Raw genomic sequence first — 24,869 nt, forward strand, 5'->3', positions numbered from 1 at the left:
AATTTATCTAGTCATAATGTATTTTTAAGGTTTAAAAATAAAACAATATTATTAACTATGAACCGTTTTATTTAAACTTATATTAAAAAAGTAAAAATATGTTAAAAGTCCAAACTTTGCTTAGTCTAAATTCGTAAATATAATATTGCACTTAATTTTGTGATGAAATGTAAAAAGTAAAGAGTAAATATAAGACATATATAAATAAAATCTCAACATTCCTTTCCAATATATTGATTAACTATATCAGTTATTTTATATAAATTTTCATAAATTAAACATACTCATTATTTAATTATTTCACATTTTGAAATATAAAATGCCTTAAGAATATTTAAAAAACAATATTTTTTAAATAGCAGCCTCATAGACGCCAAATTAACAATTGTACATAATTAATTAACAATCTTAAATATAAATTTTGCCGCCAAAACAAGAAGCGCTGTCACTGTCAAATCAAATTGTCAAATTGACAGTTATATTAAAAATATATGGCAACTTAATCTTTATTGTTTTTTTTTTATTTTTTATTTATGTTATAACAGTGGGTTGATCGCGGCCAGTGTATTTCTGTAGTTGCGATATTTGTAAAGCTACATCGATAAGAGGCGCCAATTTTTCCTGTGCGGAGCCTAGGACATCGCTAGCCTCGTACGAATCTATGTATAATCTGTGAAATAATAATAATTTATTTTTTAATGTATAATTTAAGAGACGCCATGGATATCGGTGCTTTTTAATGAAGAAAGGTAGATGAATGAAAAATTCGTTCTGTTATAAGCACACGATTAAAACACTATCTATTTAATGAACAATTACAATGTTAAAATTGTTTCATGACAAACCTAGCAAGTTTGTAACAAATAAAGTATTATTATGTGTATTTTCTGCTACAGGTTCTAGCCAAGTAATAGTAAATACAGTTCTTTGGCATATTATGATATATTATGTAGTTACAATTATGTAAAGTTAAATTGTATATTGATGCAGAGGCGGCTCGCCCTAAGGAGCGCTGGTGCAGTGAACTCCCATAAATAATTATAATAAAATCATAGTCCTTAATTTAATTATTACCATTAATTATTACTATTTAAAATCAATCGTAATCTTTAAAACTACTGTTAATACCAATGAATATATCCATCATTCCATCATCCCATACACCTGTATAATACCTACTGTATTATGTAACGCGCGAAGCGGAGCGCTCACGATTGCGCTCCAATGAAAAAAGATTTAGTACATTTCCTAATACGAAATCCAATAGGAGTGAAAGAGAGGGTTTTGCCAGAGCCCTGCGCGTGAAACAAAAGATTTTCTATGGAAAAGTAGCAAAATTCGGAGCGCCGCACCCGCAAACGTTGCCGGTTCGTTTTTACCGCCCGGCAGGACAGCGATTGCGCGCGACGCGACGTTGCCATTTGCCACTTCTATAATATTATAAACAAACACTCGAGTCAACTTCAATGCACGCGCGCGATTCATGCAATTTTCTAATTAAAATTATAAAATACGTGTTGAAATAGCCTGTAGTTATCAGTATTACTTGTGAGTGTTAAAATTAACAATAATTATAATGTGGCGTTCATTAAAAAGTGTGATAAAACGTTACAAATTCGGCTTGAATGTAAAGCTAAGGGACCGCCACGGCCTGAACTTGATCTTACGCAAAAATGAACGACAAAAACGAAAACATATACGCGTGTGTTTAAATCTGAACAATATGTGAAAACACCGTGGTTGTGATGAAAGCAACAAACTATTTTGTTTTCCGTGTCTTTTATTTAAAGCGGGCGCGGCCGGCGGAGGTGAGAGTGCTTGGACTGAAACGTGCGTTGACGACTTAGCTCATCTTTCAATCAAGATGAAAAAACATTCACAATCTCGGTACCATTTGTTGAATGAACTGCAATTGGCGTCTATCGGTCTTGTCGCTTTAAGTTATAGATATTTTTGCACACCAAAAAGAAAGACGTATCACGTATGCATTTTCTTTATAAGTAATTTTTTTGATAAATTGTACTGCTTTACACCTTGTATTTTCAGTGTTTTATTTCAAGTGAACACCCATAAAATTTTGTCACGAGCCGCCTCTGTATTGATGTGAATTTAAAAGAGCAACTATTTAGTTTCTAGCCGGTTCTTCTCCATAGATACTGCTTTCCGAATCGGTGGTAAATGTTAAAAACATGTAATGACGATTCAAAAGTGCTTCTAGAAGAAGTCTATAAATGTTTGATTTTGAGTTTATATGTAATTTAAATTGAATTTGAAAGATAACTCACCGTACAGTAGCCCCGGAACTGCCGGTGCCGCTCAGGCGCAGTACAATTCGAGAACCGTCCTCGAATACTATGCGCAGACCCTGCGTTAAAGTATTCATTTTATGTTTAGTTTTATTGCTATCAAATGCTTTATTAATGAAAAATTATTAAAGAAAATAAAAAACTCGAGCACTAGGCATGATTCTACTCCCGCGACTTTATCCAAAAACGACGAAAAATTTCTCAATTAGTATTTAACTAGGTTTACGCCCGCGGCTTCGCCTGCGCAGTCAAAGAAAAACCCGCATAGTTCCCGTTCCCGTGGGATTTCCGGGATTGCGTCATTTTCCCGGGATAAAAAGTAGCCTATGTCCTTTCTCGGATATCAAAATATCTCCATACCAAATTTCATGAAAATTGGTTCAGTAGTTTAGGCGTGATTGAGTAACAGACAGACAGACAGAGTTACTTTCGCATTTATAATATTATAGTATGGATTTGATACTTGAATGGATAATATATGTATGATATGGGCATTAACTATAAACGACTCGATCACTAAAATCTCGAGAAATCTTACACTTTTAATAGAGAAAGCACTTTTTTTAGAAAGCGAGTCTGGTTTATATTACAAAAGATTATGACATAAAATTATATACCTTTAAAAAAGGAACCAAAAGAAAATCAGGAATTTTTACACCTTATTGAACCACCTAAAGAAAATTTTTAAATTACATAAAAAAAACTTTTTCCCACCTGTTTCATCTGATTGAAAAACCTACTTTTGGACTGGTGTGTCCCTTAGACACATAAAACTGAAAGAATAGAATAAATTCGATTGCTCTGGCGGGTCACGAGTGGCTGAATTGGTCAGGCATCCGCCCCGGATTGGCATGAAATGATGCGGGTTCGAGTCCCGCCTCGTGATCGAATTTTTTCTATTCTTTATCTATATATATAAAAATGAAACCCGTTTCGCGTTGCCACGGCATCACGTGTGAACGGCTGAACCGATTTCGATAATTCTTTTTTTATTATATTCCTTGAAGTACGAGGATGGTTCTTATGTAGAGAAAACGTAAATATGTACCACGGGCGAAGAAAAAAAAAATATTTTACCCACCTGTTTCATAGCCACACTCTGGTCCACGGGGTCCATATAGGAGAAATTATCAGCCACCGCAACCACATACGTCTTGCCCCCACTCGTGTGGGACGACCCCACGAAACCACTACCACTCATCTTCCTTTCTAATTCTGTCATCATTTCGTTGCAGGGGTCGCTGGGACACTCTTCGTAGTCGTACCTGTGTGCCAAAATTATCTTTCATCTCAGTCAAGTTCTTTTTTTAGGGTTCCGTACCGAAACGGTATCGTTGTCTGTATGTCTGTCTCCAGGCTGTATCTCATAAACCGTGATAGCTAGAAAGCTGAAATTTTCATAAATGATATATTTCCGTTAAAAATTAAAAAAATATATATTAATTAAATATATTCCCCATAGTACGGAACCCTTCGTGCGCGAGTCCGACTCAGGTCGGTTTTTTAAACTTGAAAGTATTCGTTTTTTTTTAACTCAAGCTTGAAAGTATTTGTTTTTAAATCTCAATTTTTTTTCACAAATAAAACCCAAAGTTGAGATTTTTCTTAAAATTTCTTAAGGCTGCAGTCTAGCAAAATTGCGTTTTCAACAAGTTATTTGACAATTTTTTCCCGGCTAATGAAATGATAAACTGAATTTTTTTTTCTTGTTTATCAATTAGTGTTATATACGCAATGCGCGTGAATTTTTTCACATTTATAAAGTTACTTTATGTTACCTTAATCAGGCCTTAAAGATAAGTCTCTTTCCCCCAAAGACATTTCGAGCTAAGTTTGTGCACTCACTACGTTGCAACCGATTACAATTTACACAATCTGATCAGCGCATTATTATCCTTATATAGTCGTTATTAAAAACTGCTGAATACAATTGCCGAAAAACTTATGATTTTCTTAATTAGGACGTTATAAATTCATTAAATTTGCCTTACAAAATCGATTGATAAATACTGCTAAAAGTTATTTTTTCCATTAATTTATTCGAGTTGGTTGAAGACCAATGAGTATTAATCCTTTAAAAAAATTTTTTTTTTGAATTTTGATAATTCTTTAAATATTAAAAAAATATTTAAAATAATAAGTAAAAATCCTAGCGAATTTCTTTAGTCGCGCTCCTTGGGCCGAAACGTTCTGACGTGTGCTCTACGCTCGATTTTCCTTCATACCGAAGTGAAAGTTGCTCTACTTCATTAAATTTAATATTTTTGTTAATTGATTATTTTTATCTTAGTTTTGTGCAAATATTCGTATTTTTAAACATTTGATTTCGATATGGAAAATAAACGAAAAAAATACGCGTGTAACTACTAGAAAAAAAATTATCTTCGAACATAAAGTTAATGAAACCAAATAGATTGCAAAGGTGATTGGCAACAATTTCTTTATTTTACGGGGTGTCAGTAAAGGGGTGTATATTTCTTTAAAACTAAAGTAAGCTCATAAATTTTCTTATAATATAATTTTTTTGAAGTTCCAAAAATGTTTATTTTTCGTTTGAGAAATACGAAATATAATATAAACTTGTATTGAGAACTTGAACTTCCCAAGTTCATCCGGGGAAATCCCCAAGGAGAATGATTTGTTTACTCCAAAATTGATCCGAGGTGTTTTAATTTTTTCTTCTAGTCATTTTCAACGTAGCGGCATGTTGTTTGATTATTAATTTTGTAACTTAAATACAGGATGTTGGTTTTATATTCTGATCTTACAGACGCGCTGACAAATTTAGTCCACCATTTCTAGTTTAGTCTACCAACTCTAAGTACCAATTTTAAAACGAATGGATTATCATCACATCATCAAAACTCAGATGTAATGGAAGATCACAATAACATAGAAAATTCAGTGGGGTTGAGAACTAAACAAACAGAAGTAACAGAGACGCGAAGAATAAAAAAAGAGGACGAAAACGATAATTCGTTGATGCTTTCCCTTTTCGACGTATTGTTAGGGTACATCACCAATCTGCAAAAAACAAAACTGATAATTCCCAATTGCTGATTAAAAATGAAAAACAAATAATCGACAACAGTGGTGAAAATTTGCTGATCACAATGAAACATCCTTCAGTGGTAGCAGATTTACTCATTTAAAATGTATCGGTGAACAGCGTAAAGGAGAGGAGGACAGGAAAACATTATGAATGTGGATGGTGGATTGTATACAGGGTGTAATCGATAAGTATGTGCAGGCGATTATGACGTTATTATTGCAGGTATCAAAAAACTTAAAACTGATATCGAAATTACTTTACCTAATGAGCAAAATGACAATAATAACTTTTTAAAAGTATAACGAGAAATATCTAAAAAATTTACTTTATACACTCCCATATCAAAAAGGGAAAATGGGACTAGTAGAAGTTAAATGTCTAATTCCGGCTAAAGACATGAATGCGGAAGATGCGGTTAAAAAAAATTTAATATTTGAAATACAATGCAAAAAATAACACTTTTGTCATAGATAAGAATCATGACTATTTTTTCAAATATTTTTTAAAACTTAGGTCGAAAAAAATGTATAGAGTTATGCATTTTGTATGGAAAGCTTATTTTTTTTATATTTCGTCCAAATTTCTTTGTAAAAGTTGATCAGTTATATAAACATGAAGTTGAAGATATCAATAGAAAGTATTCGCAAATTTTGTGTACTGATAAAAAAAAAATCACCCGGTGTAATTTTCACGAAAATTGTTTCAAATTGTCATTTTTGGTACTTATTACGAATATTAAATTATACGAATGATTTAATTTTTAAAAATTAAGTGGAGCAACTTTCCCTTAGTACATTTGTATTATTTACATATAGGATGACAGGATGCATTTGTTTGCACTACTAGACCAAGCCCTTAAATCAAACTCAAACTAACTTTTCTTAATTCTAGTCAAAAAATTAATCGTTATTACAAAAAATAATGTTATATTCGATTGCTCTATTGGTTATTTACGATATATGTCAACTATAGTAACTATATTTTTGAATGAAGTGTGGTGTGTATTGATGAAGTGCACTGATGATGATGAGATGAAGTGATAAATTGAGATACAGATCGAAAAGAAAATTGAGAAAGTGTATTAATAAAATTAGGTGTATTATTAAACGATTCTCACCTGGTGAAGTAATTCCTGCCGAACTGTGTCCAGTGCTTGGACAGTATCTCTTGCACGGAGAGCTGCGTGGCTGAGAGCACGGAGAGCCAAGCCAGTGCCGCCCACAGGCCGTCCTTCTCGCGCACGTGGTCGGAGCCCGTGCCGAAACTCTCCTCGCCGCAGAGGGAGAGACGACCGGCGTCCATTAGGTTGCCGAAGTATTTCCAACCTGGTGGGAAATAAAAATAGTGGTGTGAAAATGCCTGGTTGTTAAATTAATAAGTTTTTTGCTTATAGCAGTTTTTACTTATGATTGTTGCAGATATTTTACATGTGGTATATATAATATAATCTACTATATAAAAATAAGTCGGGTTTTCCTTCCTGACGCTATAACTCCAGAACGCACGAACCGATTTCCACGGTTTTGCATTCGTTGGAAAGGTCTCGGGCTCCGTGAGGTTTATAGCAAAGAAAAGGTGTCTCTGGTGGCGAAACGGAGTTCGCCCGGTTTGCTAGTATGGTATATAATTTTTAATTTCGGCCAGATGCACGCGTAACAAGAAGACTAGTACAGGCACTAGTACAAGACATGCCGTCCACACAATCCAAAAATTTTATTACTAAATATTTCGCTTTTTTACCATTCTCTCCGTGGTTGCCTAAGTTGATAAGGCCGCCAATTGTACTACATCTTTCTAGTACCATATTGTTTATTTTTATTTTTTCTTGTTATGTTATGATTGTACTGCAATAAAGTGTAATAAAATTAAATCCACCAGATCCAGTCGTTCCAAAAATTCCACCAACTTACACGCAGTTCAACAGTTCCACAAGTTCGACACATTCCACCAGTTTCACACATTTGTTCCACTCATTCCACACATGTTCCACACATTCCACCCACCAGTGGGCACCTGGAACATCTCCCTCCCACTCGCAGCAGCCACGCGGTCCACAGCAGCAGCAGTGGGCATGCTCCTGGCGAACCCCTTCACACCGGACCTCTGGAAGTACGGGATGTGCTGCAGATGGTTGGCCAGCACTGCCAGGGAATCTGAGGGGGTCACGAAGAAAGCATCTCGACCGATTATCATGTTGCGGTCACCTGAAAAAAAAGATTTCATTAGTTTTGGAAATATTTTTTTGATTTATAAAACACTATTGGATAAAAGTTGTCAAATTAAGAAAAAAAAACATCAAAATCTGTGCACACAAGTTTAAACAAACAAAAAAAATGCCTTCAATCTTCAAGCAATACATAAATGTTTATATTTGTACACGGCCCGAATTTATGAATTACATATTCGGAAATATTAAAAGTAAATATGTGTTCAGACGCGTTTAAGATTCATATTAATATAATGAATAATATATTTTTTTAAATCTGTAAACCTACACCATATACTCTTTGTTTCCGAATCAGTAACATACATACGAAACATTTCATTTTGACCCATTCCTTTGTAAAATAAAAGTCCAAAAAAATATAAAACACTCCTTACCATCACCATCAAAAGCGGCACCAAAGTCATAATCTCCATTTTTCACAGCATTTACTAGATCTGCAGCATACGTGAGGTTAGGGTCTGGGTGGGCTCCTCCGAAGTCCTCCAGAGGGACTATCCTCCTTACATTCTGCTCGGTAGCTCCTAATTCGTCGATGAATATCGCTTTTACGTATGGACCGGTTACTGGAAAAAACATATTTCAAGATACATAAAAAAAATCGACCAAATGCGAGTTGGACTCGCGACACAAAAAAAAACCAAGGGTTCCGTACAAATAAGGTAAAGGGCAACTGCAAAGAAAAATTGTCATCCATACAATTTATGGCCGTACCAACCGTTTTTAGATTCAACTCCAAATTATGAACCATAGAAAAAATTTATGCCTGTACATATTTTACTGCTGATTTTAAAGATTAGATGTAATGATTTAAAAAATATTGCAATATACATACTTAATTTCTCTTTATAACTGGAGATCGGCTGAACGGATTTTAGGATTTTAAAGACTTTTGGTTTGTTGTTTCACCGGGATTAGGATGATAACTAAAAAATGTAAAAAAATGTGTCGTACCTCCATTCATAGAATCAATAAGGACATTAAACGGTTTCTTGCCCGCGCCCTGTAGTAACGACTTGATTTTCGGGAAGTCGAAGATCTCCTTCATGTAGTCGACATAATCCTTTACAGAATCGATCACTTCGACCACGAAGTCTTTATCGCCGACCTATAAAATGTATTTTAAACACAAATCAGTATGTTTTATTTTTAACCAGGTTACCGCCCGCGGCTTCGCTCGCGCAGTCAAAGAAAAACCCGCATAGTTCCCGTTCCCGTGGGATTGCCGGGATTGCGTCATTTTCCCGGGATAAAAAGTAGCCTATGTCCTTTCTCGGGTATCAAAATATCTCCATACCAAATTTTATGAAAATTGGTTCAGTAGTTTAGGCGTGATTGAGTAACAGACAGACAGACAGAGTTACTTTCGCATTTATAATATTAGTATGGAAAGATGGTGCTGTCTAAAATTGTTTGTATTAATTTTAAATTAGAGATTGAACATTATTTAAAAGGCGATCTTATGATTAAATCACAACGCCATTATTATAAACTATAATGTGTAATTTAAAAAAAAAATGTTTTTTTTATATACATTATAATATATAGATAGTTAACTATATCACTATATCATATACACAATACACATACATGACTATATCACACTGAAATTAGAGAGCAATTTTTTTTTAAATCCTGTATGCAAATACAAATTGTTCACAGATTAGTAATTAGCTGAAACAAACAATTTTTTTTTTCAAAATGACCAATTTTCGTAAAATACACCCATTAAAAACTTTCATATTTTTTTTCAATAAAACACCAATAAACACAAACAATTCATAAATATGTAAATAACATACCTTAAACTTCTGAACGCCAATCTTCTCCACACTACACTGTATATCAGGTACAATTTTGTACTGTGTGATGGCTGTACTAAGCTTATATATCTCATTTGTTGTGTGATCTGGTGCGGGGCCTCCATTGCTACAGTTGAACTTTATGCCGAAGTCGTTGTTGATGCCGCCGGGGTTGTGTGACGCTGTGAGGACGATACCACCTAGGCATAAAAGTATGAAATATTTATTTACAATTATAAAAAAAAATAAAATATAAATTAATAATTTATGTTTTTTTTTCTGTATGGTTTAAGTATAATAAATATGATTTGTGGAATGTTTTTTTAAGACAGAAATGTGTGAACAGATTTGTATAGGACAAAGAATAAGCAGCAATATGGTTATTCTAAACAACACAAATGTTACATACAACAAGCGCCTGATTGACAAAAAATGTGTGCGTGTACTAGTGTACACACGTAAGAAGTGAAACTTCTTTATGACCTTATTTTTCAAAAAATCATTTACTATAAGCAACTTTACAGAAATACGTCGAATCACACGTGGTAGGGATAAGAAAAATAAGGCGCGTAAAGGAAAAATTTTTTTTCCTACCCCGATAAAGAATTTCACTTAAATAAAAATTTTATATAATAAAAAAACATTATTTACACAACATTTCATAACTCTATAACTCTTCTAGTGACAACCTTGAAACATAAACACATTTGAAATCAATTTTGCCAAGTCATCACAAATCTCATAAAGATATATCAGGATTATTAAATACTGATGACTCAATACACATATTACAGTATATCATGGACTAATAGAATCTAAAGAGGACTGATGATTGTCATACTAGAGATCGTACCCCGTAATTTCAGCTTATTGCTAGATGGCGCTCTCATTTGAGCTTATTATTTAATTTGCAGTTTTAAAAGCGCCACCTAGTGACCAATTTTAGAACTAAGGAAACAGCAAACTATCGATTTTCAATTATTACATCTAGAGGGCGTTGTTTTAAAAACTCCGGTGTTTTTGAATTATTATTTTAGTTTTTAGGGAGCATCTAAGGAAGTGAGTACCTCTATTACGATTTCGACACCCACTACAAACATTCGACATAGTGATCAGAGTAGTGTATATAATATAATTATATTATACTAGCGGTCCGCCCCGGCTTCGCCCGTGGTACATATTTACGTTTTCTCTACATAAAAACCATCCTCGTACTTCAAGGAATATAATAAAAAAAGAATTATTGAAATCGGTTCAGCCGTTCTCGAGTTACCTATGCGCTTACCAACACATTTTGCGATTCATTTTTAGGGTTCCGTAGCCAAAATGGCAAAAACGGAACCCTTATAGTTTCGTCATGTCCGTCTGTCCGTCTGTCCGTCTGTCCGTCTGTCACAGCCGATTTACTCGGAAACTATAAGTACTACAGTGATGAAATTTGATGGGAATATGTGTTGTATGAACCGCTACAAAAATATGACACTAAATAGTAAAAAAAAGAATTGGGGGTGGGGCCCCCCATACATGTAACTGAGGGATGAAATTTTTTTTTTCGATGTACATACCCGTGTGGGGTATCAATGGAAAGGTCTTTTAAAATGATATAAAGTTTTCTAAAAAACATTTTTCTTAAAGTGAACGGTTTTTGAGATATCAGCTCTCAAAGTCGTAAAAAGTATGTCCCCCCCCCTCTATTTTTATAACTACGGGGTATAAAATTCTAAAAAAAATAGAGGTGATGCATGCTAATTAACTCTTTCAACGATTTTTGGTTTGATCAAAGTATCTCTTATAGTTTTTGAGATAGGTTGATTTAACTGTAATTTATTATATTTGCTGCTACGGAACCCTTTGTGCGCGAGCCCGACTCGCACTTGGCCGGTTTTATTATATATAAGAAGATATATTCTTTATTTTCTGTTAAAAAAATGTCTATATCTTTTTTCTTCTTAAGTATTCCCTTGTAAACAGTATTATTTATATGACCATAAAATACGGGAAAAGAAAAAAAAATGTGGATGTACAGCGATGATGTTAGTACTTTTAGAAACGATTAAAGTTTTTATGTAAATAAGCCGCAGTTCACGACAATAAAAATAAAACAATAGTTTTATTCAACGCTTCAAAAAAATACTTTATCGAGTTTATACTAACGATGAACGTTAAGTTTTACATTTATTACATAGGTAATATTTTAATTTACAAGACAAAAGTGAAAAGTAAATCGTAATAAACATTATAATTCAAAATAAATAACGTCGAACAATGCGTCGAACACATTCATTCAACTATGACATATGACGCAGGACGCTTGCAAGAGAGATAGATATATAGTGTCAAAACAGAAACTTTTACTTTTATTTCTATTTATTCGGTATAATTACGACTTAATAGTGATAAATATGATCATTATAAATACAAATAGGAATTAACAATATCACGAACACGTGACACAACTAGTATTTTACCGATTCCATACGTGGTCATACATGTTTCAAAAGAATAACTTTTACTATTATTTCAATTTATCCGGTATAATTAAGACTTAATATTGATCATATGATCATTATAAATACAAATAGGAATTAACAATATCACGAATTCGTGGCAGAACTAAAATTTTACCGATACCACCCGTGGTCATTCTCCTTTATGCTCTAATTGTTCGAGTATTTCTTTGATAAATACAGTTCATAGCAACGCGGTGGTGGAGCATCATAGAGTAACTTATATAGGATTGTGGAGCATCTTAAGGAAGAGAGTACCTTTAATAAGATTTCGACACCCACTACAAACATTCGACATAGTGATCAGAGTAGTGTATATCTTTATAATATAAAAATTAATCCCAAAATGTGTTGGTAAGCGCATAACTTGAGAACGGATTAACCGATTTCGTTAATTCTTTTTTTATAATATTCCTTGAAGTTCGAGGATGGTTCTTATGTAGAGAAAACGTGAATATGTACCACGGGCGAAGCCGGGGCGAACTGCTAGTCTTATATATAAAAATGAATCGCAAAATGTGTTGGTAAGCGCATAACTCGAGAACGGCTGAACCGATTTCGATAATTATTTTTTTATTATATTCCTTGAAGTACGAGGATGGTTTTTATGTAGAGAAAACGTAAATATGTACCACGGGCGAAGCCGGGGCGGACCGCTAGTAATATATATTATTTAAATTCTTTATTTTCTGTTAAAAAAATGTCTATATCTTTTTTCTTCTTAATTATTCCCTTGTAAACAGTATTATTTATATAACCATAAAATACGGGAAAAGAAAAAAAAAAAAGATGTACGGCAATGATTTGAACCAGCATCTATCGGTTTTTAAGTACGAGACTCATCAATACAGCTACGGGCACCTATACATCTTACGTTGAAATTTATGCTCTAATTGTTCGAGTAATTCTTTGACAAAAACAGTTCATAGCAACGTGGTCCATACGCTGGCAAATGGTCTAACTAAACTTTCTGCTGATTTTGGTGCGGGGAAGGTAACTCACACTATTGAAACACAATCACACATTCACAAAAATAATTTGTGTCACGAAAGTCGTAAAAATTTATGACCTTTTAAGCGACGAGTTTTTAAATTCAACTCTATCCCTAAGTTCATAAAGATTAAATTTGTATTTCATTCCAAGTTGTCTCGTGGGGAGTGCGGTTCAATATCGCGTTCTAAATTCAACTTTATAACTTAGATCATAATGATTAAATTTGTATTTCTTTAATGCCTCAGCCCCCGGAATCACAGACACAATAGAAAATCTATTGTGTCGTGGGCCGTGGTCCGATCGGGCCGCTCGGTGGTCAAGGGGCTAAAAGATAGACTCGTAAGGAATGCGGTTCATTATCGCGTTTTAAATTCAATTTATCTCTTAGTTCATAAAGATTAAATTTGTATATTTTCTTTCCATGATGACGCATCAATGATCGAGTAAACGACTCGATTATTTGTCTTGATCATATCGCTAAACGATACATCGACGATTATTAGAAATTGCATTTAATTAGAAATGTACGTTAAAAAAATATACACAAATGAAAGGTTATTCCATCTTTTTTAATATTCGACATGTTTGAATTGCTTCTGCAAGGCTTGACAGTGCAAAACGGCATTTTTAGCGGAGCACTCGCAGACGTCCTTTCGATGTTTTAGCCTAGGAAAACGCAGAGTGTTTGTAATCGATTACGCAAGTAGTTTTTATGAAAGCATAAGATTTTTCGATTCGAATAATCTTATACCTCGACAAAAGGGGAAACACCTGCGAGTGTTATCGATTACTTAATGATCTAAGTCAAGGGTCTTCAACGTTTATGAAGCCAAGGGCCAACTATACTTGGATATTTGTTCGGTGGGCCGCAATAAAACAAAAACTTTTTATTACTAGCTGCGCTCCGCGGTTTCATCTGCTTTTTTCAGTTCCAGTAAGAATGTTGAAATAAAAACTAACAATAATATTTAAAGTTATTTATTATTTAATTTTACAGTACTAAAAGTAATTGAAATTGAAATCAATGAGACGATTGACATTGTTTATTCTTAACTAGCTTATCAATATCAGTCCCTATGGTGGTCGTTGAAATCCTCAAACTGTTTTCTAGGTGAATATCGGTGATTCTACTCCTTGTCTTCGACTTAACGTTTTTCATCCGAGAAAATAACTGCTCGCACAGGTATGTGGTACCAAACAGAGATGTCATTTTCAGTGCATGGTCTCTTATCTTAGGAAAATGTGTAGTAGTGATGTATTTTGAATAGAACTCGAACAATCCTAAGTTGAATTTGTCTTTCAAAGAAGAGTTGCATTGTAATTCTATCAACTCCATCTGAACACCATCAGGGACATCTTCGACAGAAACATTGAATGGGCGAGCAAACAAATTCAAGCTTTTTTCATGTTTTCGGAAATCGGTAAAACGCGACTCGAATTGTATTTTCAGATCCAGCAGCGCGGTAATATATTTGTCCATGTTGAGAATTCGACATGACGATAAATGTGGAAAATGCGTGGTCATATTATTTTTTAACTGATTGATCCACAACTCCAACTTCACTTCAAACGCTTTTAAAGCGTCAAATAGTTCATGAACCATATTATCCTTTACTTGCAATTTCTTATTTAAATCATTGAGATGTGCTGTTATATCAACAAGAAATCCAAAATCACTTAGCCATGCTTCATCACCAAACTGTGGAATAGCTTTATCCTTATTAAGCATAAATGCTGCAATTTCTTTTCGCAAATCGAACACCCTTTTTAACATTTTTCCCCTGCTTAGCCAACGAACATCACAAAAATAGGTAATGTCACCATATTCGGCGTCTTGTTCTTTTAAAAACTCCTGAAATTGCCTGTGGTTAAGACCTCGAGATTTGATGAAGTTAACGGTTTTTACCACAATACTCATAACGTCTTGAATATTAACTGACTTAGCACTTAAATTCTCTTGATGTATGATACAGTGGTACTGTATTAAAGAGACATCGGGATTATTTTTCTTTATTAAAGCAACAAGTCCTTCGTTTTTTCCAACCATAGATGGTGCGCCGTCTGTGCAAATTCCAGCCAAATTTGATAATTTGAGTCCATATCTATCTATGACGGAATTGAACGATTCCAACTCATCACATCCTCTTGTACTACCTTTCATAGGAAAAAAGAGCAGCCATTTCTTCGGTAACGACAAAATTAACGTCAATGCCGCGAATGAACACTGCCAGTTGAGCGGTGTCAGTTATGTCGGTACTTTCGTCGAGTGCAATGGAGTAATAAACAAATTGCGACACGCGTTCCTTTAATGATCGTTCGATATCATTATCCAATTCTTCTACCCTCCTTTGAGTAAACTAATGCCGGGCCGCCAAGGATGCTGCCGCGGGCCGCATGCGGCCCGCGGGCCGCACGTTGAAGACCCTTAATCTAAGTCCATGGTGGTCACGAAGTCACTCTCGAACAGCGATGAACGAAGTGACAAAAATAGGCAGTCCATCCTAAGGAGCGCTGGTGCAGTGAACTCCCATAAATAATTATAATAAAGTTGTGCTCATTCATTTAACAATTAATATATCTTTTATTTTAAATTAAATTTATCGTATACCTAAACTCCAATACGAATATCAAATGCCTAAATTCCTTCGCGAAACAAAAGATCACGTAAACATAGCGCAATCCATTTTATAGATCATCTTCATACTTGATAGTATTATTTTTTTATATTTATATTGAAATTGATTCCAGAAGATAACTTTAAAAATTCATTTTGTTACTTTTATTAGTAGGTACGATCCTTATAAGTATTTTAGTGTATTCAACCAACTTAAAAAAGTGTGACTATTTTACAACAATTTGAATATGAATTGTATAACAGTATACAATTCATATTCAAAGTGTGCATTGATTTGTCATCTTACGTGACATTAAAGTCAGTTCGTTAACAGCCGTCTAGCGTTTCATTCGTGTCCTTCCGCATATCTATCAGTGGCGACGAGATACCCGCGATATAAAAAAATAAAATAAAAATGTCGTTTTCGAATATGAGCATTTTATCCAATTTCGATCACAGTCTGCAAACGTGGAAGACTTTCAAAAGCAGGATAGCTCAATGGTTCATCGCGAACGACATAGATGCGGTGAAAGACCCCTTGGGAGTGAAAAGACGAGCGTTCTTACTCAGTGCATTGTCAGATAGTACCTACAAGTTGGCATCTGACCTTGCGTTGCCGAAAGAATTGCAAGAGGTGCCATATGAAGACATTCTACGCCTTTTAGATGCACATTTTACGCCGAAACAAGTTGGTTTTGGTGAACGGCATAAATTCTATTCGGCAGAACAGCTACCTACGGAATCGACGCAACAATGGGCGGCGAGACTTCGCGGCCTCACAGCATACTGTAACTTCAGTAATGTAGAAGAGGTGTTGCGCGATCGATTTATAATGGGAATGTTGCCTGGACCCGAGAAAGAGAAGCTGTACGTGCAGGACCTGGCAGAGCTGACATTAGCCAGAGCGGTGGAGCTGGTCGAGAATCTACGCAGCGCGCGCGCGGCCGCCATTGCGGCTACGCCAAATACATCCGACGCTTTGTTTAAAATCGCGAATAAAGTGCCATATAACAAGAACAATAGTGAGAATAAAGAAAAGTGTTCAGTGTGCGGCTATAAAAATCATAAGTCGTCAGAGTGTCGTTTCGCGAGTTTTATTTGTAAGAGATGTCATAAAAAGGGTCACTTGCGTCGAATGTGCAAAGCAGTCAAATGTGTAAATACGGATGCGACCGGTGAGAGCGATGACGATGGTGAGTTATATCTTATTCGATCAATTAAAGGGGAGCCGTTAGTGGAAACAGTATGTGTAAACGGGGTAAAAATTCCTTTTGAGGTGGATAGTGGTTCGGCCGTTACTGTCATATCTAATAGAACATATTCAATGTATTTTCCGAATGTACCATTATCGAACACTAATAAAAAACTCGTCAGTTACACGGGGGAGGTCATTGCATGCATAGGCTGTGCACCTATGACGGTCGAATGGAAGGGACGTACGAATAAACTACAAGTGTATGTTGTTCGTCACGGCGGGCCGCCCCTCCTCGGTCGAGATTTTATAGCGAAGTTCGAGTTACAACTATCACCGGTATTTAATTGTAAAGTTGCAAATGATATACATTCATTACATTTACGCTATCCAGATATATTTTCAAATAAATTAGGCGAATTTAATAGGCATAAAGTTTCATTACATTTGAAACTAGACGCAAAACCCTTATATTTCAAAGCACGCCCCATGCCGTTCGCATTGCGTGATAAAGTAGACCAGGAAATAAACAGGCTTCTAGATTTAGGAATACTCAAACCCGTATCACACTCAGAGTACGCGTCGCCGATCGTTCCTGTGTTAAAACGCGATGGATCGGTTCGATTGTGTGTTGATTACTCAGTTAGTCTAAATAAACAATTAGTTGTTGACAAATATCCATTACCGACTATAAAAGAATTATTTTCGAAGCTTCACGGCGGTCAGCAGTTTTCCAAATTAGACTTATCAATGGCTTATAACCAATTCGTTCTAGATGATCAGTCACAAAAGTACACTTGCATCAATACCCATCGCGGCCTTTTTGTATTTACGAGGCTAGTTTTCGGGTTAGCGAGCGCGCCTGCTATTTTTCAACGCGCAATGGACGAGTTGCTTTCTGGTATCGACGGCGTACTGTGTTTATTGGATGATGTCTGTATCACGGGCCGCAACCGAGCTGAACATCTCGAAAGGCTACACACGGTATTACAACGCTTACAAGCAGCCGGGCTCGTTTTACAGCGGGAGAAATGTGAATATTTTAAGGATGAGGTTAACTACTTAGGATATATTATTAATAAGGATGGATTGAAAAAAAATCCGGATAAAGTTAAAGCTATATTGGAAGCCCCCATTCCAGCTAATTTAAATCAGTTACAATCATTTTTGGGGTTAATTAATTATTATAGATGTTTTATACCGGATGCTTCGACTATATTAAGTCCTTTATATGAATTATTAAAAAAAGGTATTAAGTGGCATTGGTCAGACCTAGAAAACAAAGCGTTTATCCGAATAAAGGAAATATTAGCTTCCGATCAAGTGTTAGCACACTACAACGCAGAAGCAAAAATTATTTTAACGGTGGACGCATCACCAAGTGGTTTAGGGGCAATTTTATCCCAAATAGCGGGTGATGGGCAAGAAAGACCAGTTGCTTTTGCGTCTCGTACCTTAAATAGCGCAGAAAAGCATTACTCGCAAATACAAAAAGAAGCTACCGCTATTATTTTTGGTGTGCGGCGATTTCATCAATACTTGTACGGTCGTACTTCACCGTTTATTTTACGAACTGATCATAAGCCTCTTCTATCAATATTCGGTCCATATAAGGGCATTCCGGAAGTATCGGCAAATAGGTTACAACGATATGCGTTATTTTTAAGTAGCTACAATTACGAGATTGAATATGTAAAGAGTAAAGATAATACAGCTGATTATCTATCGCGGGCGAGCCTACCGCTCGCGCCAGCGGACGGGGGGAAAGCGCGCGGGGAGGCAGACACCTGCGACCGCGCAGCGTATATTCGATTTGTTTTTGAGGGCGCGTTACCGATCACTATGTGTGAGTTGCGAGAAGCAACTATTAAAGATCCGATACTGAATCGAGTTATTGCTTATGTATTAAACGGCTGGCCTAGAAAGGTAAGCGATGCTTTAATTCAACCATATTTTGCGTGTAGGTTGCAGTTATCATATGAAAATGAGTGTCTTATGCGCGGGCACAAGATAGTTATACCGAGTTCTTTACGTAATCAGGTTTTAAAGGAATTGCATACGTCACATTTGGGTATAGTTAAAACTAAGGCGGAAGCCCGGGCGAGATTTTGGTTTCCTGGCATAGACGAAACGCTTGAAAAAATGATAAGTACCTGTGATGTTTGTAATCAATTAAGGTCATCACCACCAAAGGCGCCTATTGTTCCGTGGCCCGCCGCACCGCACCCATTCTATAGAATACATCTGGATTTCCTTGGGCCTCTAAATGGTCGAATGTACTTGGTCATAGTGGATGCTTATAGTAAATGGGTCGAAGTTTATGATATGAGTAGTTGTAACTCGAGCGCCGTAACGGATAAAATGTATGAATTTATATCTCGTTTTGGGCTACCTAATACGATAGTGTCTGATAATGGTACAGCGTTCACGTCAACAGAATTTAGATATTTCTGTCAGTTAAACGGTATCAATCAGTTAACGTCACCGTCTTACCACCCGGCTAGTAACGGCCAAGCCGAAATATACGGTAAAATTGTAAAAAAAGGTATTAAATCTAGTATTTTGAGTAATAAAAACAAGAAAGATAGTAGATTGAATTTACTCAAATATTTATTCGATTACCGTAACTCTGTGCATTCGATAACAAATGTTTCTCCGGCTGAGTTAGTGTTTGGGCGCAAGCTGAGGTGCCGTTTTGATTTAATGAATCATACTCGTTTTCCGCTTTCATCGACCGCATCCACTAATAGTAATGTAACATATTTTAATCAGTGTTCACAAACTAAAAATGTACATAAAAGAGATGTAGTATTTGTGCCTGGACAATACGTTTTATATAAAAAACATTTTAATAAGAAAGACTATAAATGGTGTAAAGGTACTATTATAAGAAAAATGGGGAAAATGTTATATTGTATTAAAGATTTTGTAACAAATTCGATAGTTAAAAAACACAAGAATCAAATAATTCTATACAAAGGCGATATTTTAGATAAGCAACCTTGGGACTTAGAAAATTCTAACGTATCGGGCACATCATCGCATTCTCCGACGCCTTCAACGTCCGCGACACGAGAAGCGTCCGTGCCGAGAGCAGAGGCGGATGAGAGAGGGGACGACAGGGTGACAGATTCACCTGTAAACAGCGGCTCGCCTCAACCGGCCACTGACGGACAGCAGCGCTCGCCGCCGCGGCCGTCGTGGGTGACGACGACGCGAGGCGTGCGGCGCCCGCCCGAGACCGATGTGGAAGACGAGTGCTTCCACGACGCGGAAGCGAGCCAGCATCAGCGCGATGAAGTCCAGCCGTACCAATCGGCCCCTAACGCGCGTGAGAAGCGCAACCGTCCCAAGGTTGACTTCAAAAAGTATTTTTAATTGTGTTTCACTATGGGGGAGGGACTGTTATGTATGTGCATTGATTTGTCATCTTACGTGACATTAAAGTCAGTTCGTTAACAGCCGTCTAGCGTTTCATTCGTGTCCTTCCGCATATCTATCATATACAATATCGAAGCTTTTTAAGAAATGTATAAAATACTTTTTTAAGAATTATTATCATACATAATATTATGATACCGGCAATATATTATTAAACCCGGCATTTTATGCAATTCTTAGTAAATGTATGTTATTCCGAGAAACAGTCGGAAAGAAATAAATTAAATTCGTCAAAACTGAACTTTTCCTAAGTAGCAAACACATTTGCAAATGTGGGTGGCTTTTGGGGTAGCTATTAAGTATTAACCAATATATCCATGGTGTATCGCTCCTCGTCCCAAAAACAAAACGAATTAAAAAAAGATTATTGTGCGTGCACTATCGTTTTCGTGATTTGAAATATTTGATACTTTATAAGAGTAAACTGTATAAGTTTCATATTCCAATTATTTGTAACTAGCGGTCCGCCCCGGCTTCGCCCGTGATACATATTTACGTTTTATCTACATAAAAACCATCCTCGTACTTCAAGGAATATAATAAAAAAAGAATTATCGAAATCGGTTCAGCCGTTCTCGAGTTATGCGCTTACCAACACATTTTGCGATTCATTTTTATATATAAAGAAAATTTAAGATATTACTTTGTTCTCATGCTTTGAGTTAAAATTGTACCGTAAAATAGCGTTTTTTGTTAAAAATCTGTAATAGCACCCTTATTGTGGTGCTTTTTTTTTGTAATGAATTTACTACGCTACTGTATTTTCTTTGTTTTAGACTTTAGTTCAATACTTAATTAAACACTCATACAATTTTGTCACGAGTCGCCTCTGGTCAAACTAACCGTTATTAGTGTTACGTTTACTCAAAATACAAAAATGAAGAAAGTATTATTTTACGCTTATTAAATCTTTAAAACTAAAACAAAATGATGTGGAGGTAGGGAGGTGGATTTCTTCAATCAAAAAAGGGAGAGACTAGTATACTCGACCGGCCGGCCGTAAAGGCCCCGATTATTGATGGCGGAAAGTTGTATATATGCTCTGTAGCGAAAACATTTCGCTTGCGCGATTCAGAGCAAAAAATAACATTTAAATAAAAATATTTTTTTGCGTATTATATTTTACGTATTATATTTTACGTTATAGTTTACGTTTTTTGCGTATTATATTTTACGTCAAGATACTATTTGGCACATTGATTTTTTTTGTAGCGACATCTCTTAGCTTCATTAAACCGACTTAATGCTCTAAGGCGACATCTAGTTCTTAAACGTATAAAAAAGCATATAAAAATGCCAAATGCTACTGTGAGTGACATCTATCGACAAAATTGGGAACTGAGAAACGAGTTACGTTTTTTACTATGGCGATTGTAAGTCTTCTTGAGTAATTAGTCTATGCAGTATATTATAATATCATGATTGCTGATAAAAAATATTTTGCTTGTAAATATTAGATGAAGAATTGGTATCTTATAATAGAGATTCTATCAGCTCTGCTACTGTCACAAAAGATAATTTGAAAATAATTTGAGGCAGTAAAATATTTTATGTTGATAGTTTAATTTTTCCACAACATGCAACATACCTATTTGTAGCATAAAACAAAGTTTTTGGTGCTGTTTGTCCGTCACTATGTATGCTTAGATCTTTAAAGCTATGTAAGTAACAAATTTTGATGTAGATTTTTTTTAATGGAGAGAATGGTTTTAGGAAGACTTTAGTATTTAATTTAAGTTGAAGACAAAGTGGGGGAAGCCACGGGTAGAAAACTAGTAAATCTCTAAAACATTAGGCATGCAAATTTCTTTAGTTTTTAATTTGTGACGAATTTGAAACAAGAAAATTTATACTATAATATAAAGAAAACAAGTAAGTTATCTTCGAACAAAGGTACATTGCACCATTTGTATGTATGCAGAGTGCTTGGACACGCCCTCTTTTTATGTATGTATGCAAGCTTGGCGCTCGCACATAATACAGCTTGGTTCCTACTCATGGATAGTTCATGTTAGGGCCTGAGCAGTCGGTATTTGTTTATACAATTATTTAAATATTATATAATACTAGTGGTCCGGCTTTGCCCGTGGTACCTACATATTTAAACTATCCTATCTCTCAAGTTGGATCGAACTGCACATGGTGTGCGAATTTTATTATAATTGGTTAAGTAGTTTAGGAGTCCATTGAGGACAAACATTGTGACACGAGATTTATATATATATTTTCTTTATACTATGCTACTACCTATTTTTTATTAAACTATGCAATACTTTTTATTAAAATGCATAACTTACCCAAAGTTTTGTACTTTCTGATTAAATGGGAGACTGCTGGAGTTGACAAGATGCCATTCTGACCAACCAAAAGTTTTGCAACCTAGAACCAATGTACAATAAATAATAATGTAAGTACTAAAACAAAAACAAAAAATTATGATAAATAATTGAAGGTTTTTACTAAAAGTTAAATTTGACAAAAAGCCAATTAAAAACATTAAATACCACTTTAATTAAACGATAAATTAGTTACGTGTTAAAATATATTTAAAAAAAATATCTCACCCCATTGCCAGCAGCGATCTTTATGATCTTATAAACAACTTCTTTGACGAGATATCTTCCATCACCGCCTACAACGAGCGTTGAACCAACTATCGAGTCCTTATTTGCATCCAAAATACTCTGAATAAAATTTTCAGTGTAGTTTTCTTGTAAAAAAACCTTAACTTTTTTGCGTAAACCACTTGTACCCGGCTTTTGCCCTTCATAAGGCTTAGTACTTATTGTTACAACACTAGCCATTTTTTCTGAATCAAAGAAGATTCTAGATATTATTTACCGTACTATTCAATGTTCTCTCGATGTTATTTCTCTGATATCTGAGTTCGAGGGTCAAATCCGTAGTTCGTGATTTAAAAAAGTTCTCAGCTGTTCACCAATGTCAATCAAGGACTTTTGTGTCAATTCGCGTTCCGTTCCGTTTCACGATCAATATTCAACTAAAGAAAATAGTTATTGGATTTTCGTAAAAATTACAATCACTGATAATAGGAATATGATAAATTATCTTATATATTTGTTAAATGTAGATACGTGTGACGAATCTCTAATAAATATGACTTGTATCTTTTTATCTTCCTGAAGTATACAATGTTAAAACCACAGGTTAAAACAGTAGAGTGCGTTCCTGGTTCCAGTCCAGTGTTAAAAAAAATAAAAAAGGACCATTTTAAAATACCCGCGCAATTTGAATTAAGAATAAAAGAATAATGACAATATTATACTAATAATATTTTATTCTGTGTTTTTATTTAGAGCCCAACAATTATTAATACGCGTGAGTTGGAATTTGGAAATTCAACAAGTAAATGTACGTATATACAATTTTTGGTGCTTTATACTTTCCACGATAATAATATATTAACTTCAACAGAAATGTAGATTTTGTTTTTTTTTCTTTTGAAGCCGATAATTACTTTTACTTTGTAACTGGTTTTTGGGTAATAATATTAATACCTTTTATTTCAGGTTTAAACAATAAAATTGGAATCAGAAAGCGTAGAATTTGCCAGTGCCTGATTAAAACATGTGAACAGAAAAGCGTGACGGCAAATTGTAAGAAATCAAATTTAATGTCTGCTCGTATAATAAAAATGTACCTTATTAGACCCTTAGAGCATTAACTGCTCTAAGATTAGACTAGATATGACATAAATTAAAAGGGTATCCACTATCCATGAAGTAATATGTATTATATATTTTATAAATCGTGGTCACTTCTCCCCGAGCCCTGACCTTGCCTAAATGGGGTAATGTCACAGTATAAAACTTATGGTATATAAACTGGGATATTTTAGTGTCATCTTTTTTTTAAATAATCTCAATTTGTAATCTGGAAGGCCCATAATTAATTGGGATATCTAATAGATCAAATCTGCTAATGTTTAACCTTAGTGTTTAACTATAAAGATAGCTAATCTAAATAAATATAATCGTATGGTTTAGTGATTGCAGCAAGGTGAGGTTCAAGTCAAGATATTAATAATTACTTACTACATATTCATCTAATAATTCTTAGATATTAACATTTAAAAAATGATTATGAACGACAACTAATAGGTAGTTAATTTAGTATCTACGCGTTTTTATGAGAAATCATAAGTAATTAATTACGTTATTATTTTCATTTATTAAGGAAGCGCCGTATTTGCCTTAAATACGTCGCGTACCTAATTCTATGCTTATTATTTTTTTATTCGTTGAGTAGATATAATTTAATTTCGTTGTTAATCATGAGTATTTCGGGGTGAACACAAAAATTGTATGAAACTGGTCAAGTACCGAAGTACGTGTTGCAACACATGCAGTAAAGGTTTATATCTAAACATACCTCTAAAAAAAGGGCCACCTATGGCCACCTTCGATCCTATTATTTTACTAGGTAGGTGTACAATCTATACAATAATTTCGGATGTCGATTGTCGAGGGGAAAGTTATTTTCACTTTTTACTTCTCAAGTAACTAAGGGAAGTGCCTATTTTCTCGATGCTTTTTTCGTAATAATTAAAAATTGATAAGTGTGGCAAATACAGCTAGACACCTCTCATTGATAAAGATGGTGATATACGTTAGTCCTAATATATAATATGACATAATATGGACAGACATGAGTAACTAGGGTGAGAATTTTTTGCTACGGAGCCCTAAAAACGCCAAGTGGGCGGGAGTGACCAGGG

General features: G+C 34.9%; 1 protein-coding gene across 1 annotated transcript; it reads right to left on the bottom strand.

Annotated features, from left to right (window-relative positions):
* Nucleotides 1-224: 224 nt before the first annotated feature.
* Pgm1 (phosphoglucose mutase 1) lies at nucleotides 225-23,109 on the bottom strand. The gene is made up of 10 exons (XM_090111774.1): nucleotides 22,696-23,109; nucleotides 22,429-22,510; nucleotides 9,385-9,584; nucleotides 8,537-8,690; nucleotides 7,960-8,148; nucleotides 7,362-7,562; nucleotides 6,476-6,683; nucleotides 3,388-3,571; nucleotides 2,286-2,365; nucleotides 225-670 (listed from the first exon to the last, which is right to left on the bottom strand). The coding sequence occupies exons 1-10, from the start codon at nucleotides 22,933-22,935 to the stop codon at nucleotides 532-534; spliced, it is 1,677 nt and encodes a 558-aa protein (XP_089967900.1). The 5' UTR covers nucleotides 22,936-23,109; the 3' UTR covers nucleotides 225-531.
* Nucleotides 23,110-24,869: the final 1,760 nt, after the last annotated feature.

The sequence above is a fragment of the Colias eurytheme genome, chromosome 17, assembly GCF_061535395.1.
Source record: "Colias eurytheme isolate Ceu_HAF_F1 chromosome 17, ilColEury1 Martin Lab GWU primary, whole genome shotgun sequence".
NCBI classification, from domain to species: domain Eukaryota; kingdom Metazoa; phylum Arthropoda; class Insecta; order Lepidoptera; family Pieridae; genus Colias; species Colias eurytheme.

Excerpts from the sequence above, each read along its gene's own strand:
- Pgm1 (XM_090111774.1), bottom strand. The coding sequence starts at position 22,935 with ATGGCTAGTGTTGTAACAATAAGTACTAAGCCTTATGAAGGGCAAAAG. Across the intron at positions 22,511-22,695 it reads AGATCGCTGCTGGCAATGGG|GTTGCAAAACTTTTGGTTGG; the intron begins GTGAGATATTTT and ends CATTGGTTCTAG. Across the intron at positions 6,684-7,361 it reads GATGTTCCAGGTGCCCACTG|GTTGGAAATACTTCGGCAAC; the intron begins GTGGGTGGAATG and ends ATTTCCCACCAG.